Source organism: Rhipicephalus microplus, unplaced genomic scaffold, assembly GCF_043290135.1.
Source record: "Rhipicephalus microplus isolate Deutch F79 unplaced genomic scaffold, USDA_Rmic scaffold_12, whole genome shotgun sequence".
In the NCBI taxonomy this organism is placed as follows: Eukaryota; Metazoa; Arthropoda; class Arachnida; order Ixodida; family Ixodidae; genus Rhipicephalus; species Rhipicephalus microplus.
In genome coordinates this window covers 27474770-27489448 of record NW_027464585.1, presented here as the reverse complement: position 1 = coordinate 27489448, position 14679 = coordinate 27474770, and the positions used below count along the sequence as shown (strand labels likewise).

Sequence of the window (14679 nt, the reverse complement as noted above, 5' to 3'; positions counted from 1 at the left end):
ACACGAGTGGAAGTCTAATGAACAAAGAAAATCATTGGTTTATGGCATGGTAATTGGGACCTCACGCCCAGTTCCTTTGGAAATATTCAGTGGCGCACGACACGTAGCTGGTACCTAGGGGTACTAGTGGACAGGTATTAGGACAGTGAAGCGTTCTGGCTTGAAAAGGCTGAGGAACTGCGCGCGACAGCCGAAGGATGGGGTGGTCGTGGCTTATCAATTTTCTCTCGGTCAGGTGTATGTAACGTGGTTCTGGCTGCTATAATTATGTACCTTCTACAAGGACTTAGTTGTACGCGTAAAAACATTCATAAAATCCACAGGGTATTTGCCAGGTTCATCTGGACCTCTACATGGGAGCGAACATCTATAACGAACTTGTTTCGGCGTGTTAAGTTGGGAGGGCTATCTTTGTGTCATTTGCTTCTTAACCAAGTAATATCACGTTTCCTCCCAGGCAGCACGCCGCCGTTGGACCAATCTTGGACCAACATCGGCTAACATCGGCACCGACGTCGGGCCGACGTCGGAAGTGCAACTTCTTCCAATGTCGGGCCGACGTTCAAGCCAATGATGGGCCGACGTTTTGCCGATGTTTTAGCCAGTATGCAACCAACATTGGGCCGACGAAGGCCCATCGTATTGCCGACAAAGCTGTCAATGTTCGGCCAACATTGGGCCATATTTCAGCCAATCACATGCCATTTTTACGCCGATGTTTGCTGCACGACGAATATTGGCTACGGATGTACGACCGACATTGGACCAATCCAGGGCCACATTGCAGCCAATCAAATGCCGTTATTACACCAATGTTTCCTGCACGACGAATATTGGCTACTGATTGGCTTGCCATTATGTAACCATTATTAGTAGGGAATTTTTCTTACCGGAAGATTTGAACAATATGCCTCGATGACCCGCTCTTGTAGCTGTGCAGCCCTGTATACTTGGGGCAACAGAAAATTGAATGCCGAGAACTGAAAGCAGTTACTCGATCTATTTCATCTTTTATACCTCATTCCCTTTGCTAACACTAGAAGTGTAGTTTATTTTTTTACCAATTTATCTTTTGCAATAGCGAGTGCTTTATTTGGTACTGGTATTTGGTACAGTAGATCAAAAAAAGTCGTTAGGAAGTAAATGTTGAAAGCGTATGTGCCCCACTTGCAATCCCCACATATGTCCCCCACATGGTAATCGAGAATATTCATAGTTTAGAGCATTTTTTTGTAACTAAAACATGGTGATGGTGCTTCCGAATCAGCATAAGCTAGCCGAACAGTGCACCACCGACAGTCTGCAGACTATTTATTCTTTGTTTTTTTTATTTATTTGGTACAACAAAAAATGTATACATTGAAAAATATATATACACAACTAAAAAAGGCCCGCTCTACTGCAGGTCAGGTTGCGTTGGGGGCACAGTGACAGTGGTGCTGTCAAGGCCCTGGCTGCTGTGGCTGGGCAGGAAGCCAGCTGCCGCGAGCAGCCGATAATCTGCACACTGAGAGTGGGGATCATCGGGCTGCTCCACAACAAATGCTTCTCTGAAGCGCCGCTTCCTGCCCCCACAGCGATCACCAGACCCTGGCAGTCACCTCTTAATAAAGTTGAGGGCCTCCGCTTGGTCGCACCCTGCTTTTTGGCAGATGACATCTGCATACAAGAACAGAAATACCATAGTACACATGAACCACTGCAGTACAGAGAATACACAAGGGTACACACACATAAAACAATGAACAAGTCTAACCTGTCACTAATCTACAGAGCCTCAGGTTCACAAAGGCCCTTTTCTGCCATGAAGGCTGTACAGCACTTGCACGTCATGTGCCAATACAGCCTTCATGACATTCACACCAATTTCTCGGAGGCCACGTCCCCCAATCTGCAGGAGGTGCTTGCGCTGTAAAAAAATGCAAGAAGCATAGATGGGGTAAACGCAACAGCACATCGAAATGTTTTCATGATAAAAATCTGCAAGAGGACACTGAAAACAACAACATGAATTTTCGGGCATCACAACATTTCATTGTTTTTTTACGCTAACTTCAACTCACTTGACCTAAAATGGTTATCACATCAGCCCTCTCACACTCAGTGTGAGAACCTTTCAGAGTCCTTCTCTGAATGCAGTTTCGCTGTTATGAAATCAAATACAACACTGTTATAACCCTTAATAAATATTGATTCTAGCTATGAAATAGTATAATTACTTTGTTCAGTGCTCAAATTCCAATACACGTTTCTTCGAGGTTACAATGTCTTCGCCTGAATGTTGACCAGGAGTAGCTTCTACAGGTGAAAATCGATAAAATATGTGGAATTCAAAAAGAAGCTTGGACATGTTTTTAATCAATGCATTGTAAGCAGAGAACAACAAGATAAATGAACATGATCAAGGCGTACTAAGAGGCAACCTTAGAGCGACCAAATCTTGGTCATAGATGAAACTGATAGAAAAATAAAGGTCGCACTAGATGGTCGCACCATTTGCTGTTTATATTTTTCTGTGATAGCCAACAAAGAGGCATGTCGCTATAGAAATCTCATCACAATAAACAAAGGTGCATTTTTCTTCACACTGCGAAATTGGGTGCATGTTAGATTTTTAAAAAAGTAAGAAATCGGCTAACACAAAGCAGGGTGAACTGTAGCTCAAAGTAGAGAGAGCCGCAGCGGACACGAAATAGGGTGATAAATGAACAAAATTGCTGAATGTCTGTTTTAAGCAGGTTATTGCTAGTCACTGCCCATCAAACACACGATGCCGCCTACATCGTCTGCTAGCTTAGGACAGTTCACTCGGACTTCACAGACTATAGTAAATACAGTCGAATCTCATTAATTCCAACACACATAATTCGAACTGACGCTGTGGTCCTATCAAAGCTATACCGCGCTCCGAAAATGCTCTCAGCACGCCGCCCAATCATGCGGTGGCACTTCAGACACCTCATCGCTGTGCTTGAAGAAGAAAATGAAGAAAAGGAAAGAAAAGACTGCGGTGGAATGTTTGCCAAATGCCAATCTGCGACATTCCTGTGCCCCGCTTCGGCTTTTTCCGTCCCTGCCACGTAGAGACCCTTCACCTCTTAACACTGTGCATGAAGAGAAAGAGGGGAAAAAAAGATGTCGCAGAGAGTTGGCTCTCTCATGCCGATCTGCAACGTGCCGGTGTCACGCTTCCCTGTTTTTCGTTCCTGCTATGTAGAGACTCTTCTCCTTTCAACACCGTGCATGAAGAGAGAAAAAAAAAAAAAGCTGCCGCGCAGTGTTTCTCTCTTGAATGCCGATCTGCTTTTCTCCAGGTGGAGACGCTCCTCCATTCTCATCAAGTGCTGGCCACGCTCCGGCTGCAGCGCAGATGGTAACAGTGGAAACACAGTTGTCTTCGAAGAGTGTCAGCACTGGACATTGCCGCGCGTAACTTCTTTTGCCAGGAGAATACTGAAGCCAAAGTACAAATGCTTTGCAAACTGCACGCAAAACTTGTTGACTCGTTGCAAGGCCAACGTGTACAGACATGTATTGACTACTTTAATTAATGACGGATGTCCTGTGATTTGTGAATAAAACTTCTCCATGCACATGCATCACTGCATGGTGAGCCCTCCGCTCGTTTACCGTATTTACTCTATTCTACCGCGCCCTCGATTGTAACGCGCGCCCGGTTTCCACGACAAAAAAAAAAAAAAAAACTAAGACATCGGTTGCAACGCGCACCCTTTTTTCTCGTTGGCCCGCTTGATCACACCACTCGCGAAAACGACTCTTTTTGAGAGCGTCTTCCGTTTAAATATGAAGTACGGGGGAAGCTTATGCCTATCTGACGTGCAACAGAGCATTGCTGTCACTCTAGTTTTACCGTGGCCTGATGTCAGTACACAAACTTGCTTCGCCCCCTTCTCCTAGACGGTTGTGGTGCCACGCATGTCGAAGTAAAGAGGCGTGTGATCGGCATTCCCGATTTGCCCAAGCAGGTAGCCGTTGTTCAGGAACCTCTGAAGACTGAAGCTTTTCTTCGTACTCCTCCGGCAACTTCCGGCATATGCCCGTTCGCCTTCGGAGGGAAAAGCCTTTTCTCTTCATAAAGTTCGTTAGCCAGCACCTGCTCGCTTTAAAATGGCTCTGCATTAGCCCTTTTTCTAAGGCTAACTGCATAGCCTGCACTTGGAGCAGTTCTGTCGTCACGGGCCTCTGTGCCGCTCACTGCTTAATCACATACTCGCCGAGCAGCTCTTCAATTTGTGGAAACCGACCCTGCTGTGGTCCACTGAAGCCTTTGCGTGAATCTTTGCTGTCGACAATATTCTGCTTTTGTTTCCGCCAGTCCCGCACGCACGTTTCGAGAACTCCGAATGACCGCGATGCGGCCCGATTTCTGTCCGTTCCGGCACACGCGACGACTTTTCTTTTAGAAGCAGCATTGTGGTGCACTGGTCGAGTTTTTGGAGTCGGCCCTACCATGCCGTCGATGCTAATGTACTACAAGATGACGAACTCCTCAGCACACGTATGAAGTGCCACGCATAGGAAACACATAGGCAGAAATGACCGACGCGCCATGCCGACGCACGTAGGGGGCGGCCATATTGTAAGTGACGATGGCAATAGAATGACCATATTCTTTTTTTTTGTTTGTACTCGATTCTAACGCACATGCAATTTATGAACTCTCTTAACCGGAAAAAAGGTGCGTGTTAGATTCAAGTAATTACGGTAACTTTCATTATTTTGAACTTCTTTTAATTTGAACAAATTTTCTGGCCTCTTTGAGTACGAATTATTCATATTCGACTGTAGTACAGTGGCTCATGAGATAACCTGACTAGTTTGTTTCCCGAAACAAAGTATCTTAAAGCAGTACTAAATTTCTGCATGTTACATAGGCATATTAAAAATCAAGAAATATACACCAAAGCCGCAGCCACAGCTTTACTCTGCACAGCTGCCTCTGCTGCCTCCACTTCTCCAATTGTACCAGCAGGCAGCCGGGGAAGGTCAGAGGGGCGCTGTGCTGGCTGGGCGTGCTGAGGCACGGACAAGAGCCGTACCTTGTGCTTCAGCTGTCGCATCTCCTGCAGAACCTCTCTCTGTTGCTGCCGGATGCCAAGTTGGATCCGCAGGATCCGTAGCAATAGAGCTGAAACATACAAGAGTACATACCATATTTACTCGCACAATTTGCATCCTCACATAATTTGCTCACCAGTATAATTAGCCAGCCTGCTTTACTACAAGAAACGTTTTGCTCGCATACTTTGCTCTCCCCAACCAGCCCGAGCCACCTTGCCAGCACACACACAGACACATTTGACTTCATGATGCTCTGGTCAGGCACATCTCTTGTCGAGCAGGCGAGTGCAGTCTTACACAAAATTGACTGAGTGCAAGGTCCCTTCTTCCATGAACTTTTATGCTTTCCCTAGAATATCGAACTTGAAAACTGAAACCTGTTTATGTGTAGTCCGAAATGCCTAAAGGTTTGCCTCCTATCTTCCCACCTCTTCCACGGCAGGAATGTATTCCCGAGACACAGCACATATGTTGAACGCGTGCAAGGACCTGTCACATCAACTAGATGAGGCAGGTTTTCGCACTCATTTTTTTTTTCGGTTTCGCCATCTGGCCATTGCGTTTTTACCGTTTCTTGTGATAGGCTACAATAATTATATACGAGGCAGATTGCTGTTATAAAGCTTACCGAAGAAAACTGAAACCGTGCTACCGCTAAGCACATCAGCGTGGAGTTCTTCGACATGCAATATTCAGTATGGGAGCCAGCAGAAGAGTGCGTTGAATAAGACTTAGCATAGAAGCTTGGGTGTGTTGGTTAGATATCGGAGGGAACACAACGCAATAGAAGACTGGGACAAGGAATGGACACACACACACATGAAGGGCGACACACACAGCACTGTGTTGGCATCGCGCTTCCTTGTCTGCATCTTACTTTACGTTCGGTTCCCGACAATTATTGGAGAGTACTTATGTTCTCTGGTATAACCCTGTCGTGGGAACTGGTTTTTGTGAGCACTGTTCGGAAGAACTTCAAGAAAATGGGGGCATTTGAACAGGCTTAGCAAACAAATGACAATCCGCTTTGAGACAGCCGTGACAGCGCCTTCAACATATATTCCCAGTTGAGCTTTTAGGCCAGCGATTCCTACTAGCTTCGCACATGACCGGATTGACAAAAAAAGTACACATAATACGCGAGTATATACCGCATTTGACTCTGTAGCTTTGATGAACCAGGCAGATACACAAATTTATCCAAAACTCCATTGATTCTGTTGCAAAATTATTCAACAAACAAATTGCGATGTTATCCATGTTACTATACGATTGTGGCACTTTACCATTGCAGCTTTCCAGGAGGCACACATAGTGCAGCGTTAGTTCACCACTCGCAGTTAATTGTATGCAGTAGGTTGCTCACAGCAACTGACTGCATGCAATGGTGAACATCTTGCATGCTTGCACCGCTGTTTCAGCATGCTGGCTGCTTCCCATACGGCTATCAATTGATGTTCACAAAATTGGGAAGATGAAGAAAGACTACACAGTGCCCTCTGGCCACCCTATACTCCAAACCTCCAGCCAACAAACAAACAAAAGAAACAGAAGTATGCAAATGAATATTATTCCTAATGCAGCTGGAATGGAGTGTAGTTTTCACCAATTCTGTGTGTTAAGTCAATATGGAGTGAGTTAACTCCATAAAGTAGCTTTTCTCATAACAGTGTTCACTCTATTGTAACACAAGGAGTGACTTCATAGCATCTAGAAGGAAAAATAGAATCTTCAGTATTTGATAGAAATGTGAGGCTCTACCTTAAAACAACAATAATCTGGAAAAAGAACTCATTACATTCGAAAGAAAAAAGGTAGCACAGTTGATCCCCTTTACAAGAGACACTGATGTAACAGACAAACGGGGATAAGAGGCACCAGTGTGCAGGCTGACATTTGGCCCATCATGCATCAAGCACTCCGTAGATGCGCCTGTGCAGCCGGGAGCCCTGCAGTCAAGCATGCTGAGCAAGACTGTTGACCACTGTACAATGACACATTACCACAAAATTTCAAAACTTCATTTCAGACTTCTGCAAAAGCTTCTTACACTCTTGCATAATTTTTGCACAAGCTTCTCTCATTCTTGCGTGATTTTCGTCAGAACATATAAGTGTTGGTAGTTGTATGTCCCCAAAAACTTGCACAATACAAATAGCATACATTAAAGTCTATCACTTAATACGTGCATAGTGTAACAATGAAAGGAAACTCACGCATGGTTTGCTCCGAGCCTTCCCCGTGCGGTGCCTCCTTGAGCCTTGGAGAGCACTGTACAGCTAGAGCAAAGTAGCATAAATCCATTGTTAATGGCAGGTTGACAAGACAACAAAACTAACCCCCATATTCATAAACGCTCCCCGACTCGACTTTCACCCTTCACTTGACAGAGTTGAACACTGTGCCGCTGCTCGTTTGAAAGCGACGCTGCGCTACTGGAGAATCACAGCAGATTATTGCTGACATGCAGCAATTTTCTCTGCTTAGAGACGGCGCTCCCATCAGCCATCTCAAGTGAAGGTGAAGCATTGAGTGGAGGGACGTTCTAGAATTCGGGGGTAAGATTTGTTGCAAGAACACTACAATAGACGCACTTAATTTTTACACTTCATCTATATTGTACAGCTACACACATTCTGCATCCTTATAATGCAACATATACATACAGGCTTATAAAGTAAACACTGTAGGCTGCTCAAATAACACCTACACAAAAAAATTACCCAAAAGTGGCCATGCGCAAAGTACTTTTATTTGAAACTCACAAAACTTTTGCGGTGATGGAGAATAAATAAGACAGGTTACGCTTGTAGGCACATGAGACCTTCGCAGCTTTCATAAAGTACAAAAAAAAATATGGTATGTGTGTGTGTATGTACGCATGAAGCTTCAGCCTTTACATACGGTTTTTTGAAAGAATCGACTATGAATTTTATGGCACCTGTGTCCTTCAGCGCAATTGAAAGCCTGCTAATCAGTGTGTGCAATTGTGGAATAGTTACATGGAAAACGGCGTGAAACACCTAAAATCAAATTTTTCTAGCTAGGAAATATGCAGCTGTGTATACACAACACATGCTGCAAACAGTGGGAGGTGACCACAAGAGTGATTTGAGTGTAAGCGGCAGTATTCCGCATTCATGCACCCCGCCATTTTCAACTGTTGCCCAAAAGCAGCACCACTTCAGCGTGCTACTTTTTTTTTTACATCATAAACAGCTCGGAATACAGCGAGGATGAAAACAACATATGCAATTAAATTTTGAGCACTATTTATGGTGCGCATGATTGATTGATTGATATGTGTGGTTTAACGTCCCAAAACCACTATATGATTATTATATACGCCATAGTGGAGGGCTCCGGAAATTTAGACCACCTGGGGTTCTTTAACGTGCACCTAAATCTGAGCACATGGGCCTACAACATTCCCGCCTCCATCGGAAATGCAGCCCCCGCAGCCGGCATTCGAACCAGCGCCCTGCGGGCCAGCAGCCGAGTACCTTAGCCACTAGACCACCGCGGCGAGGATGGTGCGCATGAAAAAAAAAAAGACCTTTGAACAACGACGAATTCATAATTTGCTTTCACGGACCTTCTGTTAGGCTGCACCACATACAGATTTTTTGTGGCTTTCAAAAGAGATTTGAAAAAAAAAATAATAACCGTGTTTACTCTCGTCATGAGCGCACTCACTGAGTGACCCTCATTTCAGTCGCCAAAATTTTGAATTTTTTTTTTCTTCCACATATTAAACACACACCTTACGTTCATCCGCTGAAGTCCCACGGGCTCCCCCCCCCCCCCCCCCTTGCCGCCTTCGCTCGCTGCCACGTGCAATTTTATTTTTGTTTCGATTAGTTCACGGCACGTCCCCTGTCTTTTTTAATTATCTCTTGTAACATATGTGGCATTATCTTCTTCCGGAGGTGCCACAGGTGCTCTGCTATGTAGATGCACCATTAAACTAGTATTTTTGATCAACTGTGCATTTCTGATCTTTACCTTGCAAGTACGTAAAACTGGCATGCTTCTTGATCTACGATACACATGTGGCTTGTCTCACTTTGAAGGAAAAGTTAGCATACAATGGTGTAAATGCTTAGAATTTGAAATATTGAGGCAGCAGCACACCGGATATGATCATATGGTAAAGAAACAAGTGCTGCCTTATTACTGGCAAGTTGTCACTTATATGTACAAATAAATTTTGCGAGCTAAAAAAGTACAAAAGCACAGCGAGGCTATGATGTGGTTCAACCTGTGGATTCGCTTCATTTATCACGCCATATGATGAACCTTCCTTTGGTAAAACTGCTCAGATAAGAAAAAAAGTTTGCTGTCCAATACAGCAACTATACAAAGTGTGCACGTGCATCTCGCAGCGCCTTTTCGTCACTTCCCAAATGCGCCACCAACATGCCCGGGCACCAACCGAATCTATCGCCTAGAACTGCCATGTTGTCTCCTCGTGCTTGCACCCGTTTAGTTTTGCCTCACGATGCAAGTTTGAGAAATTATGAGCTGCTAGTGAGGCAAGTTGATTTAGTAGTCCACGCAGAGGGAGCAGAGCTTAGGGTGTTTCTTCGCTGAAAGTTATAACCTGAAATTGAGAACGCACATTCCGATTTTTCTAAAAGTACCAGCGTATTTGGCTGGTGCAGATTAACAAAAGCTACTTGAAGAAACTGCAATATTTGCATCTTAGGTGCAACTTCATTACGGGTAAGTGCCATAGCCAAGTATTTACCTGCAAACAGATATAGCTTACCAAGATACTGTACATACAAACTTGTCCGCAGTTAAAATCATGATGGCGAGGAAGGCAGTTAAAATCGTGATGGCGATCGCGGAGATTTGGCATTGCATTGAAACAAACTATAAAGAATGGGAAACAATATTAGTTCACTTTGAAGTATAGCCGATCGGTTCAAGTTGGGCGTCAGGTTTTTTTTTAATTAGTCAATTAATTCTATACACGGTCTCTATCATGTTCAGTGACTCCACTGTACATTAGCGTACAACAAAAGCAAAATACAAAGTGAAAAGTGTGTTAAAGCATACGCGAAAAATAAAGTGATGACTGGCATTACCGCGGCACACACCACGCAAAGTCGCTATCTGCCTTGTATAATATTTTCCTCGACTATTTCCACAAATTGCAATCAAAGAGGCTCAAGCTCGCCCCGCCGCGGTGGTCTAGTGGCTAAGGTACTCGGCTGCTGACCCGCAGGGCGCGGGTTCGAATCCCGGCTGCGGCGGCTGCAATTCCGATGGAGGCGGAAATGTTGTAGGCCCGTGTGCTCAGATTTGGGTGCACGTTAAAGAACCCCAGGTGGTCAAAATTTCCGGAGCCCTCCACTACGGCGTCTCTCATAATCATATAGTGGTTTTGGGACGTTAAACCCCACATATCAATCAGAGGCTCAAGCTCAACATCAGCACCGTTTAAAACACTTGAAGGGGGGGGGGGGGGGGCATTGCTACTTTGGTGGCGTAGGCCGTGACAATATATTCATAATATTATATCTCTTGTAAACTTGCCTAGCTCTGCACGACTAGTTTTCGATGGGAGCAGCTGCGCTTCGCACATCCACTCTTAAAATTGCGGCTCGAGAGACTTTGAGCTTTCACTTGTTTTTGGGCCAGGCAATTTGTAGTGAAAGCAAGATAATAGGCCCTCATAGGTTGTGGCGGGCAGCCGGTGTACGCCGTGGCTGGTATATGTGTCGCACATCTTGATTATCTGGTCTTGTATCGAGTGAACGAGCGAGGCCTTCCTAATCCAATGAGCTCGTTAAAGTAAGACAACAAAAAACCACAATGCTTCCACATCGTTCACAGCAACAGACGACGAACCCCCAACAAACCGCACTGCAGCACGTGAACTGCCGTAGGTACCCAGGGAGTTACCCGGGCATGGCGGGAGAGGGCGACAATGGCAGAAGTGACATCACAAGAACACTATGTATAAAGGGGACATTTAAACACTTTTTTCCCATTTTTAAACTTCGTGCACTGTTCTGTCACAATTTATAGCTCAGAATAGTTGTATTTTGAAAAGGGCACTAATTCATAAGCCCAATGGTTCAAGGATGGGTGCATTTAGGGGGCCCATTCTACATTTTACTTATGCCCTTCAAGAACTTGCTTACAGGGCCAAAGTCCTGTTTCAGAAAGAACACGCTAGTGCGTGGCCAGCAGTTTGTCAAGCATTAGTGCTGGTGAGATTTGTAAATGCAGCGCATGAGCATCCTCATCTGCTACTTCTCTTCTCATGCTCTCGGGGCTTACTTACGAGGCACGGTCCTTCGCACTTTTCATTTTCACACTGTAAATCAACTGATACCAACTCTGCCTTCCATTATTTAATGAACCAATATTTCATGGTCACGAGGACGAGCTTAAAATGTTTGCTACATCAGACCTGAACAGCATTTTGAGTCATCGAAACTTGCTAGTTGCAGCGAGCATTATGCGAAAAATATGATGTGCTTTACGGTGACAACTTGCAAAACACTGCAGCAATGATTAAAATCACGCATTTTTTGTGCTCACAGGAAATCCCTGAAGCAGGAGGCACTGGGCTAGATAAATTGCGCAGCTAAAATACGGATACGCTTTCCAATGCTGTCATGCGTACAGGCGGAGAAATGGCAGACAAAACTGGGCGCACCCCGATTCTATGCGCATGCGTCCCATTCACAAGCCTCGCTGCCAGTTAGCACCACATGGCTCACTGTCCATGAGCTCGCTTGTTTCCTGTAACAGTGGACCATACGGTACACATATTTAAAAACGAGGATAGAATGTATATAATGAAGCATCTGATGAAGCCATGACGATGTGTTGCTGATGAAATCTGGAACTCTAGTTAGTACCCTTATTGTTAACCAGCCGACCGACTAGCAAAAAGATTTGCGACTGAAATGATGGCATCTACACCTGCCCTTAAAGGGACCCTGAACAAAGTTTTTGCCGCTAAGATTTTCAGCCAAAGCAAAAGATTGGGCCATGAAATTCATAGACAATAATAATTTCAAGCAGAAACTACGAAAACATACTGATTTTAATGAGCCTTTTACAAAATGCCGCATCTAGCTCTTAGACACGGCGTTTTCTAAAAGGTCGCGACATTTATTTTTCAAGTTTTTTTTTGTTATTCAAGACAAATCTACGGTGCATTGTTCACAGAAAACAAAATTGCCTCGGTAAGATTTCTTTGCGAGCAGCTTACTAATTTTAAGGCAGGCGCGTTGATTCGTGAACTGAAGGATGCGAGGGATCGATCTTGCCTGCTAGTGGTTAGGCGACAAAGGCTTTACCTCATGTCCTGGTGTAGCTAAGTCACGCAAATGGAGCAGAAAATGTGCATTATCATTGATTTCACCTAAATATCACACGTATGTGACTTATTGCCGGTGACAGGTGATCAGGATGAAGTCGACAAGTTGCAAATCTGAACAAGAATTCACTCGAATGAAAAACCAACCTATACTCACGTGCACGGTGAAGTCGAACACGTCGTCCGTCAATGTTGTCGCTGATGCCCGAAGGAAAAGAGAAGAGGACAAGCGACGGGGTCGTCTCTTTCTATAAAGTCGGCGGAACTGCCAGAACGGCCAACACAAAAGGCATCGGGTTGACGTTCCTCCATCTGGGCATCAGTCGCTCCACCCGGGCATGCAGCTGCTACTGGTTCTACAGTATACTATCCTCTTTCCCGTGCCTCTTCCCGACATTGCAGTGTTGCTGCCATACTCGCGAACCTTTTTAAATTAAAGCACGCAATCATGTATTATCGTGCGCCATACTAAACTTAAAAACAGTGCGCCGGTACATGAGATCACGAAGCGCGGTCCACGCCATCACAAGAGCAATTAGAGAAATGTAACAAAGAAAACAAAAATGTATAAATTATTTTGTCTCAATACGATCCGCAATCCAGTTTCCTGCAGCGGCTTTTGCCTCTGTATGAACGGCCAAGCCAGTGCCAAGCCAAGCTTGCGTCCCTGATCAGCTGTTTGTTTCCATCGAGAATTCAACAGTGAACTGGCAATTTGTTAGATGATATTGCTAAAGGGCTTGAAATTGAATATTTCTCTACGTACTACTGCTGTATTTTTCCTCTCTGTTTCCTGATCACAGTGATGAGATTGAGGAGGTTACAATTTAGAAAACAGCAAGTGCAGCTCAAGCATTGCTAGTATCGCTGTTTCGGTAATAAAATGTTACAAAGATTTTGCTCCGCGACCTGCTTGCCGTGTTCGAGCACCCAGTAGAAATTTATGGTGCCGCGTTTGAAAGAGTTGAATAAAATTGCAATATTACGAAAGAAAGGCTCTGAAGCAACATCGCATTTTATCAGGCCTACACCTCCCACACCTAGACGAGTAAAACTCGTCGATATTATCTTGCAAAGCTGTGTATAATATTTAAAACACATTCTTTAGCCCACGATGAATTGTTCTCTCGTGTGGCTTCTCCATTTGGTACTGTCATGTTAACTTACAAAGGCAACTTTCCATATTTAGTCTCTTTAGATATTGCAAAAGCTTGACACGTGGTGTGTATGCCATACTGATAATTCTCCTCGTAACCTGGGTCCGCCTCTTTAAACAGCGTCGCATTTTATTGTTCGCAATTGTGTTTGTTTTATACTGTAAGCGAGCTATGTGATTTCATCAATATTCACGAGTGTTCCCTGACTATACAAACACGTGCGTCTTATTTGGTGCGGTGCACGTTTGTATGTAGCAAAAAATGTCATTTCGTCGGCGTGTGTCTGCATACACTTGCATGCCCTGCAGTACGTGTACATAATTAATGCAGTAAGGACTGCAATGCATAGCCTTGCATGGGACACATATTCCATGCACCCTCAGAGAAATGTTGTTTGTTATGAGCCTACTGTTTATCATTACATTTTTTTTTCGTTAAAGTTTCATCTCCATATAAAGCAGCTGTATACAGGCACGAGCTTCAGCAGCTTCCTCTTTGTCCCATTTTAAATAAAAACGCCAAGCCTACCCGAATCAATCATCTGTTTGCTATCATTACTGTTATGTGTTCTACGATGTACACAAGGACAGTAGTATACAAAAAATAGGGAGGGAATTGAATGCCCTGCCTGCATGGCTGCGCCGTTTCACAAGATCAGGCGCTGTGCTGTGAAGCTTCCTACCGGCCTGCAGAAATTCAAGGGAGCGTACAATAGCGTGGTTCAAGAGGACTTGTGGGAATACTAGACACACTGGGTGTAAAAGATGGAGTCACTAATCGTTTAAAGGAAATCTATAAAACTAACAAGGTAGTTAAAGAGTGGGAAAAACAGGTATCCAAGCCCACAGTGGTGAAACGTGGACTTAGGCAGGCGTGCCCACTGTCACCCTTCTTATTTATGATGTACCTACAAGGATTAGAGGCCAAATTAGAGGCAAGGGGACTTGGCTTCAACCTCTCTTTAGTCAAACAAGGAAAACTCATTGATCAGGCACTACCAGCATTAATCTACGCAGGCGATATAGTGCTAATGGCCGACAACAAGGAAGATTTGCAGAGGTTGATGGACATCTGCGGTAATGAGGGAGATAGGTT

General features: G+C 44.5%; 2 protein-coding genes across 4 annotated transcripts in view; one reads left to right on the top strand and one right to left on the bottom strand.

Annotated features, from left to right (window-relative positions):
* The window catches only part of LOC142783811 (transcription factor SUM-1-like), a 204221-nt gene that overhangs the window by 67710 nt on the left and 121832 nt on the right, over positions 1–14679 (top strand). The gene's annotated exons all lie outside the window — the stretch shown is intronic.
* LOC142783812 (uncharacterized) lies at positions 1311–13371 on the bottom strand. 3 transcript variants are annotated; one of them, XM_075882421.1, is made up of 4 exons: positions 12585–13371; positions 7299–7361; positions 5061–5149; positions 1311–1659 (listed from the first exon to the last, which is right to left on the bottom strand). In XM_075882421.1, the coding sequence occupies exons 2-4, from the start codon at positions 7300–7302 to the stop codon at positions 1381–1383; spliced, it is 372 nt and encodes a 123-aa protein (XP_075738536.1). In that variant the 5' UTR covers positions 7303–7361; positions 12585–13371; the 3' UTR covers positions 1311–1380. The 3 variants fall into 3 exon arrangements, 2 of the variants coding, with proteins under 2 accessions (XP_075738536.1, XP_075738535.1); XM_075882420.1 differs by lacking the exon at positions 12585–13371 and having other exon boundaries at positions 7299–7641; XR_012888473.1 differs by lacking the exon at positions 12585–13371 and having other exon boundaries at positions 1534–1659; positions 1757–7641.